The 27,675-nt window shown below is 34.7% G+C and overlaps 1 protein-coding gene across 8 annotated transcripts in view; it reads right to left on the bottom strand.

Moving 5' to 3' along the window:
• Positions 1-27,675, bottom strand: part of LYRM7 (LYR motif containing 7) — a 56,538-nt gene that overhangs the window by 25,283 nt on the left and 3,580 nt on the right. The window contains exons 2-6 of one of the 8 annotated variants that reach the window (XR_004318701.1): positions 25,867-25,939; positions 24,301-24,371; positions 20,225-20,306; positions 12,402-12,547; positions 11,593-11,635 (exon numbers count right to left, since the gene is read on the bottom strand). Coding sequence is in view for 2 of the 8 variants with exons in the window: in XM_032476660.1 (XP_032332551.1) it covers positions 12,477-12,547; positions 20,225-20,306; positions 24,301-24,371; positions 25,867-25,939 (297 nt within the window). In the remaining 6 variants the exon portion in view is untranslated. Of the gene's footprint in view, positions 1-8,577; positions 10,376-10,610; positions 12,548-19,918; positions 19,974-20,224; positions 20,307-24,300; positions 24,372-25,866; positions 25,940-27,675 lie in introns of those variants that run through there. The other 7 variants (XR_004318702.1, XR_004318697.1, XR_004318699.1 and 4 more) reach the window with 7 other exon arrangements.

Below are 27,675 nucleotides of genomic sequence, written 5' to 3'. Positions count from 1 at the left end.
AGACAAAGAGATCACAAAAAGAAAATTACAAGCCTTTGACTTCAGACTATACTACAAAGCTACAGTAATCAAAATAGTATGGTACTGGCACAAAAACAGACATATAGATCAATGGAACAGAATAAAAAGCCCAGAAATAAACACATGTACTTATGGTCAATTAATCTAAACAAAGGAGACAAGAATATACAATGAAGAAAAGACAGTCTCTCCAATAAGTGGTGCTGGGAAAACCAGACAGCTACATGTAGAATAATGAAATTATAATCTCTTATCACACTGTATACAAAAATAACTCAAAATGGATTAAAGACCTATACGTAAGACCAAAACCATAAAACTCATAGAAGAAAATACAGGTGGAACAATGACATAAATCACAGCAGTATTTTTTTTGAAATGTCTAAGGCAAAAGAAATAAAAGCAAAAATAAATAAATGAAACCTAATTAAACATAGTTTTGCACAGCGCAGGAAACCACTGACAAAACAAGAAGACAGCCTACTGAATGGGAGAATGGGAGAAAATATTTGCAAATGATATAACCAAAAAGGGGTTAATGTACAAAATATATAAATAGTTCATACAATGCAATGTCAAAATAAAATAAAAAAGTCTATTAAAAAATGGGCAGAAGATATGAAAAGATTTTTTCTAAAGAAGACATAGAAATGGCCAACAGACACATGAAAAGATGTTCAACATTATTAACCATCAAAGAAATGTAAATCCAACCACAATGAGATATCACCTCACACCTATCAGAATGCCCATCATTAAAAAGTCTGTGAACAATAAATGCTGAAGGTGTGGAGAAAAGGGAACCCTCCTACACTGCTGGTGGGATATAAACTGGTGCAGCAACCATGGTAAACAGTATGAAAGTTCCTCAAAAAACTAAAAATAGGACTACCATATGACCCAGCAATTCCACCCCTGGGTATATATCCAAAGAAAACAAAAACACTAATTTGAAAAAACACATGTGCTCTAATGTTCATAGCAGCATTATTTATAACTGCCAAGATATGGAATCCACCTAAGTGCCCATCATCCAATGAATGGTTAAAGAAGAAGTGATATATAAATATATACGATGGAAAATTATTCAGCCATAAAAAGGAATGAAATTTTGCCACTTGCAACAACATAGATGGACCTGGAGGGTATTATGCTTAATGAAATAAGTCAGACAGAGAAAGACAAATACTGTATGATATCACTTATATGTGGAATCTAAAAAATAAAACAAACTAGTCAATATAACAAAATAGACTCATAGATATAGGGAACAAACTAGTCGTTACCAGTGGGGAGAGGGAGGAGGGGAGGGACAAGATAGGGGTAGAGGATTAAGAGGTACAAACTACCATTTATAAAACAAATAAGCTATAAGAACATATTATGCAGCACATGGATAGAGCCAATATTTTATAATAACTTAAAATACAGTATATAGTCTGTGAAAAGTTTGAGTCACTATATTCCACACTCAAAACTAATATAATATTGGCAAATCAACTATAACTCAATTTACATAATATACATATATACAAAAAGGCACACAAATTTCAAGTGTGCAAGCTCAATGCATTTTTACAAAGTAAACATTGTGCAATCCCCACTTAGATTAAAATATAAAACATTACTAACACCCTAGCAGCTGTTTCCAGTATGGGCTAATACAAATAGTAAAGCTGTGACCATTTTTGTACATCTTTTGATAAACATAGTTCCATACCTGAGTGCATAATGGATATGCATGTGTCCAGCTTTAGTAAACACTGCCAAAGTGTTGTACCATTTTGCATTCCTTTCAGCAACATATGAAAATTCCAGATGCTCCACATCTTTTCCAACTCTTGGTACTTTTGTCATTTAGATTTTCTTCATTATGGTGGGCACATAGTCATATAGCCTTGCCATATTTTCCACTTTCATGATGAGTTATATAGTTAAACACATTTTTCATAGTTTTATTGGCTAATTAAATATGCCCTTTTGGAGATGACTTATGTCCATTTTTCTTACATGTTTACATATGGATTTGGAGAAATTCTTTACATATTTTGGGTATGAATCAGACATATGTCCTGCAAGTATCTTCTTCCACTCTGTAGCTTGCCTATTTACTTTCTTAATGTGTCTTTGGCAAACAGGTTCTTAAATTTAATGGTGCCCAATTAATCAAATTTTCTTCCTTTATGGTTGATGTTTTTTGTGACCCAGTTAAGAAGTTTTTGCCTACCCCAAAGTCATTAAGATATTCTTTTGTCTCCCTTTAACAGCGTTATTCTTTTCTCCTTTATGTCTAGATCTATACAAACTTTGGAATGGGTTTTTTAGTATGGTGTGAGATACGGTCTGAGATTGTTTCCATATTGATATTCTATTTACCCACTGTCATTTACTGAAAAGAACATCTTTACTAAATCATGTTTTTGAGACAATATATAAGAACATATTCAGAAAATGTCTTTAAAAGGAGAACTGTATACAATTAGGTGGCAAATTTGAAATGCTCTATATTGTCAGTACAGATTGTAAAAGAATGTTAGTTTTTCCCTAGACTATGGGTTGGTAAACTTTTTATGTAGAGTAAAATAGTAAATATTTTAGGCTTTGTGGTTCATACAGTCTGTGTTGTAACTCCTCAGTGTTTCTACAGTGTTCTGCTGTACCAAGGAATTAACCACAGACAACACCTAAATGCACGGGCATTTCAATCAAACCACATTTACAAAAACAGGTGCAAGGCTGGATTTGGCCTGATGGCCATAATTTGCCAACTCCTGCTCTAGACTGTTACAAAATTACCAAATAATTATATGTTTCTCTAGTCCCTTGCATCAGAGAAAACCTTATGTAAGAATAGGCCTTAGGCAGCCTGACAGTCTGTGCTTGGGAACTGTTCACAAGAGTTGCTACTGATAATCATCCAGTCTAAGCCAGCTTAGCTCGTTCCTGAGTATCAATAATAAGATGGAGTGAATCAGTATCAGCTTCTCAAGTGAGTCATCAGGCAGTTATGCAGTGAGCTCTCAGAACAGTTGGGAAGAATCAATGTGGTATAAAGTTCCCTGAGATGAGAGGGAATAAACTTCCTGAAGAGCTTGATTGGATCATCCTCCTAGTCAGGTCATTTCATTGGCAGTTTGACATCTCTGCAGGGACTTGAAGATCAGGAAGGTTTGCATGTAAGACTGGAAACCCTACTGCATTCCCTGCTGCAAATATAAATGAGCAAAGTCCTCTATGTGAACTAAAGGAGACTGTATCCTCACCCTGTGTCAATGGCTTGTTTCTGTCAATCACTTCACAAACCCTTAAGACAGCTACGTTTCTGGCTACAGAATATGACCTTCCTTGTAAGTGACTATCAGAAATGGGTCTAAGCCATACACTGATCAACCATAAATCAGGAAAAGCTATCTGTAGTCTGAATGGTTTAAACACTCAACATTTTCCCCCTCTGAAAATGTTATTTGTGCACTTCTTGATATGTTATTACCAGGTAAACACTGTCATTTTTGTTACAGGTCTAAACAGAAAAGTGAAGTTGTCAACACATTTTGTTGAAGGTTTTAGGCTTTAGTATTTCTCATTTAATTGTCAAATTTCCATTTGCAATTTATCTATTTTAATTAACTAACCCATCATAATTTTTAAATGATGGTTTGAAACATCACTGAAGGATCAGTGAGAAGTGAATCAAATTTTACTCAGGTATTGCTTAATCAATTACAGAATTTTAGAGATAAGAGCAGTGGACATCTTGGCTGCTGCCAAACATTCTATTAAGTCTTTCTGGAAACTTCTCTTCCTCCTCCTAAGTTCCTCACCTACACACAGCTGTTCGAATCAGAAACATTCAATTGTTCCCTTCATCCAAGTAAGGCCAACAAACTCTGTTCTCAGTTTGGAATTGGGACCAAGGAATTTTAACCTGAGCATATCTGCTCTCTTCAACAGACGAGATGTAAACTCAGGAGTGTTTGTAGTTATTTTCCTCATTTGAACTGAAAAATGGAGTGAGCTGGATAGCAGCAATACTAAAGAACGCAGCAGATGCAGAGGTAAGGGTGAGGGCATCCCTGGATTGCCTACAGCGTTCCAGACTGTCACTGAAGCCCAGCTCCAATCTAAGTCTATGAGACACAAATTTGTTCTTTAAACCAATTCCCTCTTTTTTTTTCTCTCTTCTAGTTAAAGAGGGCTTCTATTATTTACAATTAAAATATGTGTAACTGCTACATCACCTGGTCCACAATTCTCATGGTACAGGAAAAGAAACAGAAATCCAAGGATGATAAACGATTTGTTCAAAGACCTAATTTTCAGTGACAGAGCTGTGACTAGAACCCAGTTTCCTGCTTCCTCCTCGGTAGGCTTTTCTCTGATGTTAGATGAACATTCATTGAATGAACAAATGACCCCATGAATTAACTCACTTTGAATCTCAACTCATACTTCTTTTCTAATGGGTTTGCCATCTTCTTTTGGTCTGAACAAGTAACGAACTGTCTCTGAGGTACTTACTTCCCAGAAGAGAAACACCCAGCTTTAAAGTTCAGCTTCTCCTGCTCAAGCAGTTTGAGCTAATTATGGAAAAGCCTTATTTGGTGCATGGATTCTGTGCAGTGCCCAGATGTCCCCCTCAGAAGGAGACAGACGTTTCCCTAGCTCCTGGGATTGTCTTGCTATTTCTAGGAGTTGTGCCACCGAAGGGAACTGCCTCGCTAAAGTTACACCTCTTCCCTGGGGTGGTCCACCTTCAATGACTATTGATACCAAAGGACAAAAGCCTCGTCCCCTTGCTCAGTTCAAGGCAATTCTGAAGGCCATTTCAGCTCTAGGTCTCCTCTGCAGCTGAATCACAGTTCCAACAACTCCCTCTTCCCAGTCTTGCTTCTCTCACTCCATCATGGGGGTTATTCCTGACTGTACTCCTTAATTTAAACCTCCTGCATGCAAAACTCCATCTCAAACTCTTTCTCTAGGAATCTCACGTAAAACAACAGCCCTTTCACCCTGCTGCCAGAGTAAAAGATAAGAGAAAAAAAAAGCTACAAAGAAGTTTGTGGCAGAAAGCTTAAGATTCCCCAAACTTCTCCTGCCTCACAAAGTCCTATCTTTTTCATTCCATTTTTCAGATGCTGTTAGGTATATCTGTTTATCCTTTAAGAGATTAAAAGCTCATTATCTTGTATATTTATTATATTTTATAAACCAATTTTTAATAAATTATTTTTATATTCTTAAAACTCTATTTATTCCTGGGTAGCACTAATTACACTATAATTGCCTACATCCTGAGAGTTTTCCCTGCCAGATTGTTGTCTTTGAATCTCTAGTACCTATCTTTGAGACTGATCCTACGAAATTTAGTTAATGTTGGTTGAATAAATGGAGAGACTGCATTCAGCTAAAACTAGGAAAAAGACTATAGCAAGAAAAATATTCTAAATTGAAGGTCTGAATCACATGTTATTGAATAAGATTTCTTATTCTCAGGAGCTCTGAGATAGTAACAATGGATTGCCAGAAGGACATTTTAGAAACAATTTACTTCTTCATCTGCTGATGAATATTTGGGTTATTTCTACTTTGGGGCCATTACAAATAAGGCTGCTATAAATAAGTCTTTTTGAAAAACTTGAGAAATGATTGATGCATAACATTATATTAATATCAGGTATACAACATAATGATTCAATGAATATACTGCAAAATGATCACCACATTAAGTCCAGTTAATATCCATCACCACACATAGTCACAAATATTTTTTCTTGTGATGAGAACTTTTAAGATCTACTCTCTTAGCAACTTCCAAATATACAACACAGTATAGCTACAGTCACCATGCTGTACATTATATCCCCAGGACTTTTATCTTACAACTGAAGCTCAGACTTTTTGATTCCCTTCACCCATTTCACCCACCCCTCAAACCCAGACTCCTGCAAACACCCATTACCATGAGTTTGGGTATTTGGGGGGCTTTTTGTTTTATTTTCTTCTTAGATTCTACATACAAGTGAGATCATCTGGTATTTGTATTTCTCTGACTTATTAGCATAATGCTCTAAAGGTTCATCCATGTTGTCACAAATAGCAAAATTTTTTATGGCTGAATAATATTCCATTGTATATATGCATGCACATACATATATACATTTATACACATATACACATACACACAACATTTTCTTTATCCAGTTATCCAGTGAAGACACTTATGTTGCTTCCACGGCTTGGCTATTGTAAATAATACTGCAATGAACATAGGGGTGCATACATTTTTTCCAGTTAGCGTTTTCATTTCCTTCAGATAAATACTCAGAAGTGGAATTGCTGTATCACATGGTAGGCCTATTTTTTTTTTCAATTATTACATTTTGGGTATACAGCATTACACGTTGACATCCGTATACACTAAAGTGATCTCCACCACAAATTTAGTTACCATTCATCATTATACAGTTGGCCCCCTTCACCATTTCACCCACTCCCAACCCCTTCCCCTCTGATAACCATTAATCTGATCTCTGTATTTATGAGCCTGTTTTTTGGTTTGTTTGTTTGTTCTGATTTTTTTTTATTCCATATATGAGTGAAATCATACAGTGTTTGTCTTTTTCCACCAGACTTATTTCATTTAGTGTATACGTTCAAGGTCCATCCATGTTGTTGCAAATGGCAGAATTTCATTATTTTTCAACTGAGTAGTATTCCATTGTGTATATATGCCACATCTTCATCCATTCATCCATCGATGAACACTTAGGTTCTTTCCGTATCTTGGCTGTTATAAATAATGCTCCAGTGAACACAGGGATGCATCTATCTTTTTGAATTAGTATTTTTATGTTCTTTGGATAAATATTCAGAAGTGGAATAGCTAGGTCATATGGTAGTATTATTTTTAATTTTTTGAGGATCCTCCATACTGTTTTCCACAGTGGCTGTACCAATTTACATTCCCACAAGCAGTGCACAAGAGTTCCTTTTCTCCATGTCCTTGCCAAGACTTGCTATTTCTTATCTTTTTTATAATAGCCATGCTAACAGGTGTGAGATGATAGTTCATTGTAGTTTTGATGTGCATTACCCTGATTATGAGTGATGCTGAGCATCTTTTCATGTACCTGTTGGCCACCTGAACGTCTCCTTTGGAAAAATGTGTACTCATTTTAAAATTAGATTGTTTCTTTTTTTTTGCTATTGATTTGTATGAGTTCTTTATATATTTTGGACATTAACTCCTTAACAGATACATGATTTGCAACTATTTTCTCCTATTCTCGAGGATGCCTTTTCATTTTGTTGATGGTTTCCTTTGCTGTGTAATATAAACATGCAAGTCTTTGTATGGATAAATGCTTTTATTTCTCTTAGGTAAATACCTAAGAATGGAAAGTATATGCTTAACTTTGTAAGAAATTGCTGAATAGTTTTCCAAAGTTGTTCTGCCATTTTACACTCCTAGCAGCAATGTATGAGAATTTCAGTTCCTCTACATCCTTGCCAAGATTGGTATAGTCACACAGATTCTAATTCTAGCTATTCTAATAGGTACGTAGTAGTATCTCATTAAGGTTTTAATTTCTTTTTTGTGTGTGTGGTTTTAATTTCTAATGACCAATGATTTTGAGATCTTTTCATGTGCTTATTTTCCACTTGTGATTTTTGATAAAGTGTCTATTCAAAAATTTATCTATTTAAAAAATTGGGTTTTTTGGTATTCTTATGACTAGAAATTCTTCATATTTTCTGGATAAAAGTTCTTTATCAGTTCGTGATTTGCAAATATTTTTCCCAGTCTGTGGATTATCTTTTTATTCTCTTAACAGTTACCTTTTGCAGAGCAAAGGTTTTTAATCTTGATAAAGTCCAGTTTATTTACTTTTCTCTTATTATTGTGCTTTTGGTATCATATGTTAGAAATTCTTGCCTAACCTAAAGTCACAAAGATTTCCTCCTGCTACTTCAAGAAGTTTTACAGTATTAGGTTTTACATTTAGATCTATGTTTAAATTGATCTTGAGATAATTTTTGTATATGCTATCAAGCATGGATCAAAGTTTCATTTTTTTCTTTTTGCATATGGATATCCAATTTTACTCTCTTTTATCATAGCTGATTTAACTACTTAAGGACCTTTATTATTCCTCATAAATTTTTGAGTAAGTTCTACCAGTTCCTTATAAAAATCCTACTGCAATTTTAACTGTGATTACAATACATTTAGAGATCAATTTGGGAACAATCAATAAGAATATGTTCACCAATTATTTCACTGAAACTGTCTTGCTAAAGTCACCAAAGTCACCTTCACATTGGTATTCCTAGTGGAATTTTCATTGTGATCACAATGCAATCACCTCCTCTCAACAAAACACTTTTTTTTTGACTTGGCTTCCAAGACTCTGCATGCCAGGGGTCAACAACTTTTTCTGTAAGGGGACCAGACAGCAATTTCGGGGTTTGTGGATCATGAAGTTTCTGTTGCAATTACTCAACTATGCCACTGTAATGTGAAAGCAGCTATCAACAACACGTAAATGCTAAGTATGGCAGTGTTCCAATGTAAGTTTATTTACAAAAGAAAGAAGTGGGTCAGATTTGGCTCCTGTGACCCATAGTTTGCCAATCTCTGTTCTACATTCTCCTTGTTTTCACCCTACCTTATTGGAAGCTTCTTCTCTGTCTCTTGTGCTTGTTTCTTCTATTCTTAACTCTTAACGCTGGAGTGCCCCAAAAGATTCAATCATTGACTTTTCTTCTTCTCTTTGTATAATCAGTTTCTTGCTGATTTCATCTACTGTCATGATTATATTAATTGCTCTCATATTTATATCTCCAGTCCAGACTACTTTCTGAACTATAGATGTTAATCCAATGTCTTTTTAACAACTCCACTTGGATATTTTCTAGACATTTCAACTAATATATGCTCAAAACTAAATTCTTGATCTTTATTCACAAATCTACTCTGTTTTCACCATCACAATTGATGGCAACAATATCCTTTCAGTTGCTTAATCCATAACCATTGGGAATCATCTCTGACTTCTTTCTTTCTGTCTCACCTCATACTCGATCTATTAGGTAACACACGAGTACTATCAAAATATACCCAGAGTCTTGCCACTTCTCACCACCATCACTGCTGCCACTCTGGTCTAAGCCACTGTCATCTCTTACCTAGAATAATGCAGGAGACTCCTAATTGGTATCCCTGCATTCATCCTTGCCCCCATAATCTACTTTCAGCACAAAAGCTAGAATGATGTCTTTAAAACTTAAAATCAGATCAAATCACTCCTTTTCCCAAAACCATCTAATGGCTCTGTATTTTATTAAAGTAAAAACCTCAGTCCTTAATAATAGCCTACATAACCTGGCATTTTTATCATTTAAAAAATGTTTATATCACATTTCTTGGACTATATTTTTAGCTGTTATTCATTTATACATTTTGTATACTCATATGGTATTTAGTAATAAATTCTACTTATGTATCACTTCAAAGAAAATCCCTGCCTCCTACCATATCATTTCTATGACTTTTGTTCTCCAACTACTGTCTTCCTAAAATTACTTTGCTCTGTCACTTGGTTCTCCTCAAACACAGAGGACAAGAACCTGCCTCAGGAACACTGCATTAACACTGCACTCTATTTGGAAAGCTCTTCCCTTAGATATCTGCACAGCAAGATCCCTCACATACCTCCTTTGTCTTTGCTCAACTATCACTTCCTTAGTGAGACCCTCCCTGATCACAGGATTTACAGTTGCAACACCCTGCTCTTTCTAGCTTTCCTATCTTCCTTTCCTGCCTTATCTTTCTCCCCATTACTTACTGCCTTCTAATTTATTTCTTAATTGTGTTTATTAATCTGTCTCTCACCTACACAAAGTGTTATGTTCCCCCAGGGCAGTGAATTACTGAAGTCCCAATGGGAAAAAGATGATGTACTTATAATACACGTTTGAGGAAGCTTTGTTTATAAAGGTACTATTACAAAACTACGCGTGTAGGGGAACTCACATGGGTGAGATGTTGCTGACCCAGATCTGAGGGGGGGTGGGGAAGCTCTTACTCAAACTGCAAGGGAAGAACTGTACAGAGATCACCTTGACAGCAACTTTGAGGGACGATGCCAACCTGAGGCAACCTCTCAGGGATAGAGCCAGAAAAATAAATACCTGCCTTCACTCTCTTCCCTCCCCCTGATTTCTGGCCAGGGTCCTCCACTGGCTGAACCAATCAAAAGCCAGAGGGTATGGGAAACACTTGAGCTGATTCATACAGGTCAGTCTTCCCAGAAAAGGCTGAGAGCAGCATCAAGAAGGGCTGAGAGTGGATCTGAAAATCACAAACAGAAGGTGAGGCAGGCATTTTTGTTACTTTGCTTCGTGGCTGTACACTACTTATAGGAGGTTTACAACCAATGTGTGTCTAGTCTCTGTTCAAAAAAGGTAGAATGACCAATTATAACAGTTGCTACTATGGGGATGAATAAAATAAGAGCCGAGAATTGACCTTTGGACTTACCAAGTAGAGGTAAACAGTAACTGGAACAAGAAAGGTTTCAGTGGAGTGATTGGAATTAAATTTTTATTGGGATCAGTATAACAGATGGGGGCAGAAGTGGAGAGAGTAAACACAGAAGCTTTTTAGAGCAAAGAAGCTCAAGGGCAGGGGTGGCAGTTCAAGACCTTTTTTAAGATGAAAATATTTCAGAAGGTTAAATGCTGTTGAGAACAATCTAGTGGAGAGAGGAAAAAATATTCGGCAGAGGAGGAAGATAATTGTAGGAGCAAAGTCCTTCAACAGCTAAGAGCATTAGACTGATTTCAGTGCATAGTAATTTGGGATATGATCAAAGTAGCTTTACATGTTATCAGGAAAAGGATGGGCTCATTCAATAAATAATGGTGAGGTAAACTGTTATCTCATAAAAAAAAGATAAAGTTAGATCTCTCTCTCATATCACAAATAAAAATAAATTCTAGACATAAAGGCCTGAAGATAAAAAGCAGAACTTCAATGTTCAGAGGAAAAAACCAGGGGAAAATGTGCTAGAATATCTTTATGACTTTGGAAAGGAAAAGAATTTCTTAAAAAGCTATAAAGCAAAATCAATAAAATAAAAGATTTTTTAAAAATGAATTCACTAAAATAAAGTCTCATACTACAGGTTTATCATAAACAGAATAAAAAGACAAATCACATATTTTTAGACAACAGTTGTATCACAGATAACAAACACAGGATTAACATCAAGAATATATAACACAGAATAGATAAACAACAAAATCCTACTATATAGCACAGGGAATTATATTCAGTAGCTTATAATAACCTCTAATGAAAAAGAATATGAAAAAGAATATACATATGTATAACTGAATCATTATGCTGTACACCAGAAATTAACGTAACACTGTAAATCAACTCTACTTCAATTAAAAAAAAAACTATATAAATATATATAAAGGGTCAATAAGAAAAAGCCAGACAACTCAAAAGAGAAAAGACTCAAAAGAGAAGACTATTAAATACAATGTTATAGTTCCTACCATTAGGTGGTAAAATGCCAAGCTGCTTTGTGATACTGCCAATCTCATGAGGGATGAAACATGTGGAAGGAAAAAAAAGCCATTTAGGTTTTACTGATTAAAATGAAAAGGATGCAGCCACATATTACATTTTCACAATAAAGTCTATCTGTGATCTAACTACAGTTAACTCTACTAATGTCTTATTATACAGTTTGATCAAGGGCCACTATTATCTTAACAATTAGGATTTCTGTATTCCACAGTTATCATAGGTGATTTTGATATTTTATTCATCCATCTTCAGAAGATTAATTTTAAAACTTCTTTATAGGAACAGAGACATATGCTTTATCTCTAAAAGGAAACTACAATTACTTGTTAACTACAAAAATAATTCCAGTGCTTTGAAACAAAGGCCACCTCCTGTGGAAAGTTGACACACATTGTGATTTTGGTGCCAATTAATGTTTTGGGAACTAAATATTAGTTTAATCTAATATTATTAATCTAATAGCTTCATTTCATATGGGAAGAAAAATCCATCAACCTGTCAAAAACACTGCATTCTCAAATAGCCATGATAAGACAAAATACTCAGCAAGGTCAAAGAGAAGTGAATATGACATACCTCCCTAAGCATTTATTTTACTTTATACACTTTGATTTTCAGTGAAAATGAAATGTCTTCTTCTGTATTATTCTTTAGAAATACTTAACTATGTTTTGCAGTTTTTAGCAATGTCCTTTCCAAAATGTGAAAATTAATTATGAAACTATACTTTCATTCATTCATTTTCAATATGTCAGTTCAGAGAAAAATTACCTACATTTCCAGGATGTTTGCCAGAGTTATATATTTTAAAATTAAAAATAACAAAGACTTGATTTTATTCTAGAAAAATTCATTGCTTCTGAGTTGGTGTATCACAATACGGCACATTTTCTAAAAGAAGGTCTTTCCTAGGGACCAATTCTGAAAGAGAAACAAAAAGAATATTTAACATCATTAAAATTTAAATGAAATGCAAATAGACTTATTTCCCCTAAAATTTATAACAATAAAATATCGACTTTTAAAGTAAATCTTCCAAGTGATATTTTATTTCAGTTAACTTCTAAGGTGGAATTCTTGATTTTAAATGGAGATAGTTAATAGGATTCTCATTTCAGACACATAAAAATATATGCGACCATCTTAACCTTTTATCATTTACTTATTAAATATAACTAATTAAAAAACTGAACAGAATTCAGCTAAAGCACATGGTCAGTATCAGATTACAGATTAATGATAATTAAAACTATCAACTGGAAAATTAGCTTATACTACCTACTACATAAAAAGTAAGCCACTGTCCCAATTTTAAGATTCCAAATTTTACAGAACAGTGGCTCTCAACTAGAGGTGTTCTGGGTGGTCACACCTATTGAAGAATGCTGCTGGAATTTAGTGGGCAGGAGCCAGGGATGTGTGGGACAGTCTGGTGCAGCAAAGAACTATCCCGGTTAAAATGACAACAGAACCCCACTGAGAAACAGTGTTCAACAACAACAACAAATGTTGAGTTCTACGTAAGACATAATGCTGGAGTCAACTGAGGTAAAGCTCTTAAGATACAAAATTTTGAGGAGATAAATGATTTCTCCTTTTTTCTCCAGAAGAGCTGAATCCAAGTGAACTGTCATGATCAAAAAATGCTCACATCAAATTCTACAAAATAAATTGTCTATATTCATCAAAAACAACATGGTCATGAAAGACAAAGACTGAGGAACAGCTTCAGATTAGGAAGACTAAAAAAATATGGTGAGTAAATGCCATTTGTAGGATCCTCAACTGGATCCTAGACCAGAGGATCCAATCTATAAAGGACACCGTTAGGACAAGTAGAAAAATCTGAATAACAGAATTGAATCGATGTTAATATCCTGATTTTAATAATTATACTGTGGTTATATAAGAGAATGTCCTTGTAAATTTAGGAAATACAATGACGTATCTTTAAGAAATATACCCTAAAGTATTTCTTCAGATCTAAAAACAAGAGGTTCTGTTGATCTGAAAAATGCTGATTTGGGGACGTGCGGGGAGGCATTATGTCTGCAATTTATGTTCAGAAAGTTCAGGGAAAAAAAAGGAAGGAAAGATGATAAAGCAAATGTAGTAAAATGTTAGCATTTGTGGAATCTGGGTAAAGGAAATACACATATTCTTTAACTTTTCTTAAACTTTTTCTGTAAATTTGAATCATTAAAAATTTTTTAAAAGATTATTTCTAAAATGAATTCAATTCAAAAGGAAAACTGAAATTCTCTCTCACACACCCATACACACACACACACAAATAAGTAATCTGACTAGAAATAATGCTTCTATGAGTCACATGGTAAAGCTGGCTTACTGAAATGAAAACCAGTTAAATAAGTATTATTTAACCATTTTTTTAATATCTCACTGCTTCTACCAAATCTATGGAGCTTTCACCAGAAAGCAAATTATACCTTAGGTTTTAACTTATTAACAATGACAGTAAATTGTTTCACTTATCAAACATATATGTGCTTATTTTTTGCTGGACATTACATCAAGAAATGAACATACAGGCGGAGGGTATAGCTCAAGTGGTAGAGCACATGCTTAGCACACATGAGGTCCCTGGTTCAATCCCCAGTACCCTCTCCATTTAGAAATAAACAAACCTAATTACCTCAAGCAAAATGTGTGCTTCTATAGCAAAAAAAAAAAAGGAAAAAAGAAATGAAGATACAGAGACATATGTATAATAGTCTCTTCAGTACAGCATGGTGACTATAGTTAATAATACTGTATTCCATATTTTAAAGTCCCTAAGAGGATCTTAAAGGCTCTCTTTACAAGAAAAAAAAACTTGTAACTACGTATAGGGACAGAATAACAAGACTTATCTTGGAGATCATTTGATCATTTCTGAATATATATAAATATACAATCATTATGTTGTATGCCTGAAACCAATACAATGTTATACATCAACTATACCTCAAAAAAAAAAAGTCTCCTCAGTTTCACAGAGTTCACAGTCTAGTGGAAGAGACAGATAGATAAACCGGAAGTCCAACAAATAGTGGTTTAAGTAAGTAAGAGATTTAATTCTCTCACATATCAAGAAACACAGATGAAGGCAATCCTAGGCTGCTACAGGTCCTTAGTACCACTATGGACTCAGGCTCTTTTTAAATTCCTGTTCTGCTACCTCTCATGTTTGGTTTCCATCTTCATTGCTGCTGTCCCATCACATCTGCACTCTAAGCAGGAAGGGGGAAAAGGGCAAAAAGGAGAGTGCGAGTTTGGCCTATGCCTTTTGAACAGGAAAACAATAGGTTTACTGGAAGCAACATCCAGTAGACACTTCCTTACACTGGCCAGAAAAGAGTCACATGGTCTGGGAACTCACTTTTTTTTTCCTGCCTGTCACACTGCACCCTGAACACAATTCTTCAGTTAGTAGGAAAGAATGAATATTGGAGAGGCAACAAGCAGTTGACACTTCTGGCCAGAGAACATGAAATATACACCCTTCTTTCCATACAACACTACATCCGTTTACTCCCTGACCTCTAAGGTCTGATCCAGATTCAAATCAGGGCTCTCTGGCTGATATGCTAGCCTTTCCATTAGGTCCAGCTGTGGCTCACATGGTAGGTACCTACTGGACCATAGTAAAGGGTAAACAGGATACAGCAATAAAAACCTGGAATGGAAAACACATGGCGGTCAATGCTCCACAGCAAATCCTAAATCCTGTACCGGAAGAGCAAGAACTCTTTGCTTTTGGCAAAGCAATAATCAGTCAATCTGGCAGTACTTAATCCTGTTTTCTGGGACACCCAAAGACCCTCACTCATCCACTGTCCTCCAAGGCTCCAGGTCTGTCCTCTGGGGGATCCAGACAGGGGGATATTAGGGAAAATGCCCCTCTTTGAGTCTCTGAAGCTTTCATAGTCCACTTCTTGTTGACATGAGTTCAGGAAACCAGGGAGAGTCTTAAGAGTTGAAGAGAGCTAGCCAGGCTTGGGGTTTTTCAGCAATGTCATTTATTCAAAAACTTTACAGGCTCCAGGTCTATTTTTTCCCAGTCATTTCCATGTACAAGTAACTACAGGCAAACAACTTGACACAGTTATTAAGCATGAAGATTTTCATCCTTTGGTAACAGATTCTATGCTGTCCCATCTCCCTAACCCTTAGCTTAGTGGACATTTTTTAATGCAATGAAAAACGATCAACCCCAGTGAGTAAACGCATCCTTTTAGCTGATCTTTGTCTGGCAAATGAGAAAGGCTTAGGGTACTGATTTTATTTCATATTAGAGCTCAGAGGCTTCCTGCATGTACTGCCTTCAGTTTTAGTGGATAAGAGCAACTGGCATTTTTAAGCCTGCAAGGCTCTAAATTATAGGACTCTCAATCAATGAGACTTTAGGATGTAGCGAGAAGTGTCCCTTAGCAAAGTAGTACTTCTTTCCATCTTTGCTTTGCAGACTGACTAGCTTAATCTGCATTAATCCTCTTTTTCAATATTTTGCTGAAAGCAGGAGGAAATAACCAGTACACACTGACAGTCTGGTTATTTCCCTTACTGCTGTAACTGTACTCCCCAAAGGCAGGAGGAGGGGCTGATCTGACATTCACCACTGCATAGCAAGGGCCACCAGCTTAAAGCCTGTAATGCTCAGGTCCATGTCAACACTACTTTCCTCTATCCCTGCCTTCCAGTCAACTAACTTGGCATTTTAGGTTGTGTAATTTTCAGTATCTCAGCTCTGGTGACAACTTCTTTTGTTCTTAGTTATAAGAAACAGATGCCAACTCTGGCTAACTAGGAATAAAAGGCATTTATTAACAGTTTGCTGGTCTAACTCACAGAATTATTGTGAGGGCTTAAGAATCAGGCAGGCTTGAGGCTAAGCTTCCATGAACAATGTCCAAAGGCTTACCACAGAACTGGCCTGATGACAAAAACCGCTGCTGCTTACGGAGCACTAGAAAAAACTACCACCATTTCTACCCTCAAGGAGCACAAGATGCTACACTTCACATGTTGCCAGAAAATCAGCTTTACTACATCTGTTCCTGCTACCACACCAGTGACACTTCTGGATCAATAACTTTACTGTGCAACCAATGATCTTAACTCTTGCCAGGAAAATAGATTCTGTGCCAGGAGTCTTTTCTCAAGTTCATTTCTGAATACAGGTAATATGCTGCATCTATGTTAAACATCTGTGCCTGAGCAGCAAGGGAAACTGAGGAAGTGAATATTCTAGATTCTATCTTGGGGATTTAGAACTCATAGAGATGAAAATTCCTGAAACAAAACAAAGATATTCAAAAATTGGTTCAGAAAATCCGTCAAATATTCATTCTCTATCTCTTTACACAATTTACCTTACTAGGTAAGCTTGGGAATGAAAAGGCACTCTATAGTTGAGTTTTTCTGAATTCACTTAGGCTGAACATATCACAGGTATATTTATATGTAGTATACTATTTTTCACTGTAACTTTGATTTATTGACTATAAAATTCCTAACTTTGCTCTCTAAATTAGATATCAAAGTACTGTAACAACATTAATTTAGGAAGTTGTCAGATCTCAGTAAGGAACTACACTAAGAAAGAACATGGTTTATTTCCTATACTTCAGGTTCCTGAAAGATTTTCTCTATTATGATCATATTAAATGTGTCATTTAAAAAGTAATTCCCTTAAAATAAAAATGCTTTAACTAAATTATGATCCCAAATCAAATTTCAGGTCAAGATTTTTTTAAAAATAATAAAAAAAAAAGGAATAGACAGGTCCAAACTCATTTTATGAGGCCAGCATTACCCTGATACTAAAACCAGACAAGCACACTGAAAAGAGAATTAGAGGCCAATATCCTCGATGAACAAAGGTGCAAAAACCCTCAACAATACATTAAAAGGACCATACATTCCAAGTTGTATATTTGTTTCCCAATAAAAAAAATTTACCCCCCCCAATATAGCGATTAAAGAATCAAATCTGTTCTATCTTGAACCCACAGGCATAAAGTAGGAAAAAGAGATCCATATATATATATATACACATACATATACACACACACACACATATATACACACACACACATATATACCCACATACATATATATACATATATATATCTTAATAGAAAGAATGAGGCCATATTTAAGGCAATATAGTATTATATACTAATAATCATGTAAGAGTCAAAATTTTCAATCCTGTTGGAAAATTATCATACTTAAAACCAGGCATTTGAAATACAGTTATCAAATTTAGTTACATAAAATAACCTAAATTTTTATTCATGTAATAAAAATAATATTTAACTATAATTACTCACATAAAATTTTGGCTACACTACACAGAAGCTCTAAAGATTATTATTATTATTATTAAGATTAAAGCTAATGAGTACAAATTTTCAATTTAGGATTAGCTATCTTTACTGCCATTATAACACAGAAATAGGTGTACACATATACAGTTATTTATTTTTATGACAAAGGTGACCCTACACTGCAGTAGGGAAAGAGTGGTCTTTTCAAAAAATGATGCTGGATCAACTGAATATTCAGATGTGAAAAAATAAATCTTGACTCCCACCTCGTATCATATACAAAAATCAATTCTAGTTGATAGAAACAACCAAATGGAGAAGATCAAACAATAAAGCTTTGGGAAGAAAGCACAGGAGAATCTATTCATGACCTTGCTTGAGACTTGCAAAGATTTCTTAAACAAGAATCAAAAGTATTAACCATAAAGAAAAAAAGGGATAAGCTGGACTACATTAGAGTTAAAAAACTTCTCATCAAAACATAAAATTAGCAAAGTGAAAAAGCAAGCCAAAAAATAAAAGATTCTTCTAATACATATATCCAACAAAGGCTTTATACTCAAGACATATAAAGAATTCCTTCAAATCAATAATAAAGAGGCAGATAACTTCTTAGAAAAATGGGCAAAAGGCTTGAACAGCTTCTTCATAAAAGAGAATATCCAAATGGCCATTTTAAAACAACTGAAAAGGTGCTAGTAATTCATTAATTACCAGAGGAATGCAAATTAAAATCACAATGTGATAACACTACATAACCACCAGAAAGGCTAAAATAAAGAGATGCACAATATCAAGAGCTGGTGAGGATATAAAGCAACTGGGGTTCTCAGATACTGCTGCTGGAAGTCTAAATTAGTCTAACTACTTTGGAAAACTGGTTAGCAGTATCTATCAAAGCTGAATAAACACATACCATATGATCCAGAAATTTCACTGCTAGGTACACATGCACTGAAGAAAATGCATTATATATGTGTATGTATTTGTACATGTATGTGTGTGTGTCTGTGTGTGTATTACGCCAAAAGACACTTACAAGAATGGTCATAGAATCATTATTCATTATAACCCCAAATTAGGGAAAAAACCAAAGGAACAATAGCAGAATGGATAAATTGTAGTATATTCCAACAACATTCATGGAAATGTTGCTATACACAATAATAAAGATGAATCTCACAAATACAATGTTGAGAGAAAGAAGGGAGACAAAATAGTAATCCTATATGATTCCATGTATATAAAGTTCAAACACTTTTATTATACTAGGTTAAATATTGATAGTGTTAAAAGTCAGAACAGTGGTTATACTTGTGGGGAGGGGCTGACTGCGAGGAGCATGAGGAGGGGGCTTTTGGGATACTGGTTACATAATATAACTTGAGTGGATGCTGGTTGCACAGATACTTTGCAAAAATTCACTGGGCTATACTGTTACAAATTGTGAACTTTTCTGTTTGTATGTTGTTTCTATCATTGTTGTTGTTGTTGTCATCCCCCCAAATACTTTAGGGAATGAAAACCAAATATTATGTGAAATGAGATTCTGGTGAAACCCCAGCAGGAGTCTGGAAGTATAATGGAAGATCCTCAACTATACTTCCATGTCGTATAGTCCCAATTCTTCTAAGTTAAAATAACTCTAATCATAGAATAAAAGATAAAGAAACAGACTTAGTCTAGGTAGGTGGTAAATGATACTAGGAAAATTAAGAATGCCAGATAAATATTACAGAAACAGTCATACAGGCAAACCTCTGAGATATTTTGAAGAGTTTGAAATATTGCAAGAACTACCAAAAGGCTACACTGAGACACAAAATGAAAAAGTTTGAATATTGCAAAAATTACCAAGATGTTACACCGAGACCCAAAATAAGCAAAAGCTGTTGGAAAAAAATGGAGCATATAGATTAGCTCAACACAGGGTTGCCACAAACCTTCAGTTTGTAAAAATGCATTACCTGCGAAGTGCAATCAAATGAGGTGTGCCTGTTCTGTCTCTGTAACTGTAGTTTTGCAATATAACCAGTGGTTAAGATTAAAAAGAAAAAAATAAATTAATAAAAGAAAAAGAAAAAAAATCTAGTTAAACAGTTGCACAATTCAGCATTTTAAAATATAGCCTCACAAATGTGTACAATATATACCACAATGTCTGGCAAAATCAAGCTGCTTTACTAATCAGCGTAACATGCACTGCACTTGCTCCATTTTAAAACACACTGCAGTGGGAAAACACTTCTTTAATTTTACTTACTCAGCGTATTGTGGTCTGTGTGAATACCTTGTATAACAGATGTTCTCAGTATCAATTCAACATCAGAACCTATTTTTATCAGCTGTTATGAAAACAAACAAAAAAAAAACAAGAATAAATCCTCCAGGTATTTTTTCAATGGTTTACATGATTGTGCTGTTTTTGAAAACTATAGGTTTATTACAATTTCTTTTTAGGCAATACTTGCCCTTAACTTGTAACCATTCCAATCCATACAGAAAGCTCAGACATGCGTATACTTCTACCCTATATCTATCCACTATACTTTTTTTTTTTTTCCAAAACAGATTTAGAGTATTTTTGTGGTAATATATACTTTACCGTGTGTTTAAAATGCATAGTTTATTTTGGGAAGGGTTATACCTCTCTTTTTACTACAGAGCTGGATGTTCTGAACACTAGAAAGAATATTGGATTAGGAATAAGAATACCTGAATTCCATCCCTGGCTCTACCATTAAGTGTATGGCCTTGGGTTTTTAACCTACTCTGTGAGTTTCAGACCTCATCACTGCAAAACGAAGAACTGGACTAAAACAGTGATTCTCAGAGCTATGGATCCCTGAGGGACGTTGAGACCCTTTCAGGGACCCATGAAGACAAAACAACTTTCACAATACTAGAGCCATCTGCATTGTTTGAGTTGTGAACAGAAGTAGAGCTTTCTCTTTGGAATATCATTTTTACTTGAATGAACCACTGATATAAGGTCCGATTATTCAGACTTGGGTATTTGGCAGACATTTTTGTGAAAATGGGTGAAATGAGTATGTCACTTCAAGAAAACAACTGACATTATTTCTGAACAACAATAAAATTCAAGCTTTCAAGAAAAAAATCAGAATTCTGGAAAACCTGTACCTTCCACAACAAGCTCAACAGCCTCCCAATACTTAGATTTTTTCTGATAAGATAAATATTAACAGATGTAATTTTAAAATATTACATATTGAACTATGTCAACTTTTGGAAGATCCTTTGGTGAATCTATATTTCCCAAATCATCAGTGCATGATGTTACAAAATCATACATGAGTAAAAGATCCAAAGGGAAAGACAGATTAAAATCTATTGCTCTACTACATGCAGACATGAGGGCATGTGGGAAAAAAAATACCCTAGGAAGAAGCATCAGCATAAGTGCCCTGAGACAGGGAAGTTCTTGGTAAATTCAAACATCCTCAAAGAAGGAACTGAGATTGTAAGAATGAGAAGTGTGGTGAGTTGAGGCGGGAAGTTAACAAGGGTCAGACGATATAGTATTATTAGTCATGGTAGGTGGGACTTCAGATTTTACTTTGAATAAGGTGGGGAGCCATGGGGGTTGTGATTAGAAGAATGATAGGACAGGCCTTTAAAAGTATTGAGAATAGGCTGTAGCAGGCCTCTCTAACAACCCAGTGAGAGATAATGATGGCTTGAACCAGGCGATAATGATGGGGAAGATGAGAAGTGGTCAAATTCTGAGTACATTTTGAAGGTTAAGCCAACAGGATTTGCTGCCAGATTGGATGTAAGTATGAGAGAAGGAAAGCAGTAAAGAAAGAGATTATCTATGTTTTTGGTCTGAGCATCAAAAGGAGGGAGCTGCCATTAACTGACATGGAGAAGGCTGTAACAGAGCAAAGCCTTACCTCCTGACAGGCTTGAGAAGGGGTTTAGAGAAAGAAAAAAAAACTGGTCTCTTCATCCACTGGAGGTGCATAAACTGAGTTGAGTTCTAAGTCTAAGGCTGACAAGAAGGCTAGACGAGAAACAAGAGATCAGGGGAGATCTGACGGGATGAGCAGGATGTGGTATGTATGAATCCTGGACCCTCCCCACCAAGGAATATATTTATATATATCCTTTGGACTAAAAGATAACAAGCTCCATTCTGCAACTAACCTTCAAGGAAATTTACCACTTGTTGAGGTATAGTATCAAAGAATATCCACAATTTTTTGAAAAGGCTAATATATATTCCTACCCTCTTCCAACTACATATATGTATGAGGCTGAATTTTCTTCATATAATTCAATCTAAAAATCATGTTGTACCAGATTGAATGAGGAAGAGGTCTGAGAATTTACTGACTTCTATTAAGCTAACATTAAAGAGACTTGCAAAAACGTAAAACAATGCCACTCTTCTCACCAAATTTTTCTGAAATAGTTATTTTTCATAAACATTCTATTTGTTAACATGTAATGAGCTTATTATTTTAAAATTATTTAACCAATATATATTTTTAAAATTTCTCAGTTTTAAATTCTAATATGGTAAATGTTGATAGGTGTAACACATAAATAGCACTTTCTGGAATCGTCAATTTTTCAGAAGATACAGTGGTCATGAGACCAAAAAGTCTGACAGCTGCTAGTTGAGAGGATGCCTAAGATTCCTTTTGGTGCCAAGACTTCATGAAGCCTCTAATACATGACAATGTAATTATCTAAAAACTACTAAATATTTAATATATGCAGAGTTACCAAAAGTACAAAATATACATTTATATATAACAAATATCTAATTTCTAGATTGCTTAATGTTAGTGCTCTACAAGTGAAATGCATTTGGGAGATTGTAGTTCATTTTCCCAACTGGTTAATAAAAACAGATCTCAATTAAAATTTTTTAAAATCATGACTTCAAATTTTAAAAATAGTCACAGGTATACCTCAGAAATATTGTGGGTTTGGTTCCAAACCACCACAATAAAGCAAATATCACAATAAAGTGAGTCACATAAATTTTCTGGTTTCCAAGTGCATATAAAAGTAATGTTTACAATATACAGTAGTCTATTAAGTGTGCAATAGCATTATGTTTAAAAAAAGCACATCCCTTAATAAAAACACTTTACTGTTAAAGAACGCTAACCATCATCTGACAACGCAGGTTTGCCATAAGCCTTCAATTTGGAAAAAAACGCAGTATCTCTGAAGTGCAATAAAGCAAAGCACAATAAAATGAGGTATGCCTGTACCATACTGTTTATTACTCAGTCTACTGAAGAGCAAAGTAGTACAACCTTGGTGTATACCGTTTAACTTCTCTTCAAGTCATGACTTGACTATAATGTCTTCTTAACTTCTGCCATGAATAAAAATTACATAGTCCCTGTTGGCCCTACCATATGCTTAAGTGAAATCTTTCCCTTTTTTTAAAATTTGAGAGATAGAAATACTTAGGCTATCTCATTTTGTCTCATTAGTTTGATTATTACAGATATTTACTATTTCAAAAATAGCATTTTTCTCTACTCAGTATAAACACACTTGTATAAAAACTTTTTTTCAATGTGTGGAGATTCCACTAAATATGGAAGAATTTCTCTAATTTGTAACTTCCTCTTTACCAAACCAATTCTTTGAATCATAATTACCCTTGCAAATTATTTTTCTTTCTCACTTTCTTCCTAAAGGCCCTTTCCCTAAATGTATACAAAGACAGCACAAAGTTAGACACAGGAACACTTAGGAAGCAGTGTTCCTTCCTAAGACAGAGGCAATGTATACAAGCATATGATTTTATGCAGGAAAAGAATCATTGTGCATTTTTTCAATAAACATGTATTGGGAGTACCAGGGAACTCACAGACTAGTGTAGTAGACTGCCTTCAATCATGGCAAGAAACTAAACAAAAATAAAGAAGGCAAAGCAAGAATAGTTTATAAACTCTGGCTGGCCAACTTACACAGTCAAGATAGGAATTAAAAAAACCAAAATCTGTCCACTTAAGCAAATGAGCAGAACTGAGGGAGTTATCACGACACCCACTCTCCTTAGTTTGAGTCGCTTGCCTTAGATGAAGACAGCATCTCTGTGGTTTCTGGGTTGGTTCAGCTGTTCTTGCTTTGACCAAGGCTATATTCATGCTCTTTTCACCAGGCAACTTGCTGTCTTACGGGTACAGGCAGATGACCCAGAGAGGTAAGCCATACCAAACAAGTTTTATTTCATAAAAGATCTTATAAAAAGATTTTTCATAAAACTTCTCTTTTTAATCATTTCCTTTAGTTGCTAAGAAAATGTATGCATTTTATCATAATTGAAAAACTTAAGTACTGTACCTCTTCTATTTTCTTAGGAGAAGTTTCACTTTTATTACATTTGAATTCTTCATTTATCTTTATTCTGGCTGCTAGAGAAAGCAAATATATATAAATAGTTATTTGCTTTACAAATTTATAATTCCTGCCTCAATCATTTACATGTTGTTCATCATACTATGATACTACATGCTATATACATACATCTACCATTTTCTAGTCGAGAAAGTAGTTGTGCCCCATGTCATACAAAGTATAAAAATAAGAAATTTATACATGAAGTCTCTTGGAGAGTTTTTGATAGGCTGGTAAATTTGTAATTAAACCTAACATATACTTTTAACACTCGTTCATACTTTTGTTTCCTGCTTTTTATTTCCAGTTTCCTTTGTGAAACCTCTAGCTATGAGACTCTAAATTCAATTTAAAACTTTATTTCTGTAAATCTAAGAATTTAAATTAAAATGCTTTTTTCTTAGATAACAAAACTCAATACATACAAGTATGTTAAACTACACACATACATACACACACTTAAAATGAAGATATAGTGGCAAAGAGGATATATAAATAATTTTGAGTGCCTTTGCTGACAACCAAAGAAAGTGAAAAATAAAACTTTTATTCATATGTACCACTGAGACTTTGGCATTATTATAGCAGCATAATTTAAGACAACTGACAGTTTGTCAGCCTCATTGTGTTGCTATGAACATTTAGTGAAAGAATTCATGTAAAGTGCTTAGTAAATATGCAATGTTAGCTATTCTAATAATTATTTCACTTAAAAACATTTAAAGCAACAAAAATATGCTATGTTGATGGAGAACAGCCATAAAACCTTTCTTCTGGGCTCAATACATTTCAGTATGTAAGGTGGTTAAGAGTTTGGGCTTTGGGGCCAGACTGCTTAGGCTAAATTCCTGTTTCTACCTCTAACTAAATATGATATGACACAAGTCTTTTCACATTTTGTCAATTTTCTCATCTGAAAAAAACAGAAATTATAATAGTAACTACCTCACAGGGCTGTTACAAGAACTAAATGAGGAATCTGTGTAAAGTACATACAATATAAGGCAAATACTTTAATATTCAAGAAATTATTTTTGGTGAATTATAAAAAACTTGAGTTCCTAGGGACAACAGGGACACTTTACCTATTTGCCCTTTTAAAGAGGTTTAGAAATGTGTGAGGATTAGAACTGAATCTGACCAACACAGAACCTAAGCTTTAGAGCCCCGAGTTCTAGATAAGACAGACTCTGGGCCTAAAGAGTGTAAAATTCGATTTTATAATAGAAGAAGGAGTTTCATGGCTTAAACATAAAGCAAGCAACAGAGCACATTGAAATTTTGATCCTATTTTCCATGATTCTTTGTGAAAACTTGATCTTTTAAAATTTTTTCTTTAAGTAGATACATCTCAAAGAAGTGTAATGTAAACCAATCCTTATAAAACAAAACACTAGGGGTAGATAGTGAAGGTCATTCCCTAAGATAGGTATTGACCACACAGGGTCACTTGGATAATAAGCACCCATGTGAAGAATAGACTTGCTCGAAAGGAGCAAAAAATAAACTTACCTTCTAGTGCTCTGGGATCATTTTTAAAAACTTGTTGTCTGGTCCTGTGCAATGTTCTAAAGAGCTGTAAAACCTGTAAAGAAAATCAGAATTCAGACCTCGAAAGAAAAAATTTCCCATTTTACATAACTACAAGGATTACAGAGGATTTTGTTTGTTTCTTAAGACTATTGTTCAAAATAGCTGGTGAAAACCAGGGTTGGCCAAAATAACTTGATTATTTATCTTTAAGAAAAATAGCTCTATGTATTTACAAAAATAATACAAAATTATCTTAAACAAAACAATACAAGGATGGTTTAAAAGTTAATGATTCCTAGTGATCAGTTTGCTAAAGTAACCAACTTTACTAGTCTGGCATTTTTTTTTTCTCATTTTTCTTAAATACTGAGACCTTCATCTGCTCTTAAAGTTATACACACATACACACTAACTCATGAATAGATTACATCTTAAAAGAGCCCAGAAGAAAGATGTTTCAGATAATTTTGGGCAAGTTTAATTGTGATTTCTTGAAAAAGAAGTGACATGGTGACATTTTTGAATACTCTAAGATTATGCTTGAAAAAAAAAAGATGAGAGAAAAGAACCTGGCATTTTGGTAGAAGACATATTGTAAAGAGGTTTTAGTGATAGGCTGATGCCACTTCACACTTCTGAAGTCCAAAAAGGTAGGTATTCAGTATTGTTCCTCCAATACTGCTCTTTCTCCTGTCTTCCCAATTTCACCTATGGAAAACAATCGATTTCTGAAGCCAGAAATCCCTAAGTCATTCTATAAATCCACTTTACTTTTCATGTAGAAACTGTAGGAATGGCTCTCTAATCTTCTGTATGTTCTCCATCACCCAAAGTTCAGGCCTTTTCCTATCTCTTGCTTAGACTACTTACAAAGATTTGTTACTCTGCCACCATTTCCCCTTTCTCCTGGTCCATTCACCAGAAAATAATATCTGCCCTTTACTGAGTGTATCCTGTGTGCTAGGCACTCTTTTAAGTATTTTACATATATTAGAAAACCTGTAACATCAAAAGCAGACAACAAAACAGAAATAGGAAAAAGGGAGAAGACATAAAAATAAATCAAACTGACCAGCCACAATAAACTTCCTCAGAAATATAAGTTATTGCAAACATGGAATAACAACAAAAAGAAGTTACAGTAAAATTTAAAAGGAACATTTGAAAGATGCCCCAAAGCTCCTGAATATCAAATGAGTGATAGCAAAGATACGTTGAGAAAAACTGCCCACAAAGTACAATAAAAATTCAGATAGAAATTGAGGGGAGAAAGGATAAGAAAACTGAAAGAGTACTCCAGATGGCCCAATAGTTACCTGCACAGGATCTCCAAGAGAGAACAGAGAAAACAGACTCCGCCAAGTGCCCAACACAAAACCCATGCCACAGTATATTATAATGTAAGTTCAGCATAATGCTAAGCAGGAAAAATCTTGGAGGGAGAAAACAGTTCATGTATAAAGGACAGAAAATCAGAATGGTATCTCACTTATAAACAGAATCACCATAAGAAGACATCTTTTAAGTTTTCAAAAAAAAAAAAAAAAAAAGGTCCAGCTTAGAACACCATACAAAGCCAAACTATCACCTAACTACAAGGACAAATAGACATTTTCACAAATGCAGTCTCTTATCTGCCATACACCTTTTCTTGGAAAGCTATAGAAGACTATGCTCCACCAAAACAAGGGGATAAACCACAAAAGAAAAAAACATGGGAATGAGGGAGACAGGTGATCCAATATGAAAGAGGCAGAGATGATGATGAAGGACAAATTCAGGTCAGCA

The sequence above is a fragment of the Camelus ferus genome, chromosome 3 (genome assembly GCF_009834535.1).
Source record: "Camelus ferus isolate YT-003-E chromosome 3, BCGSAC_Cfer_1.0, whole genome shotgun sequence".
Classification (NCBI taxonomy): Eukaryota; Metazoa; Chordata; class Mammalia; order Artiodactyla; family Camelidae; genus Camelus; species Camelus ferus.
This window is presented reverse-complemented; position numbering and strand designations above follow the sequence as displayed.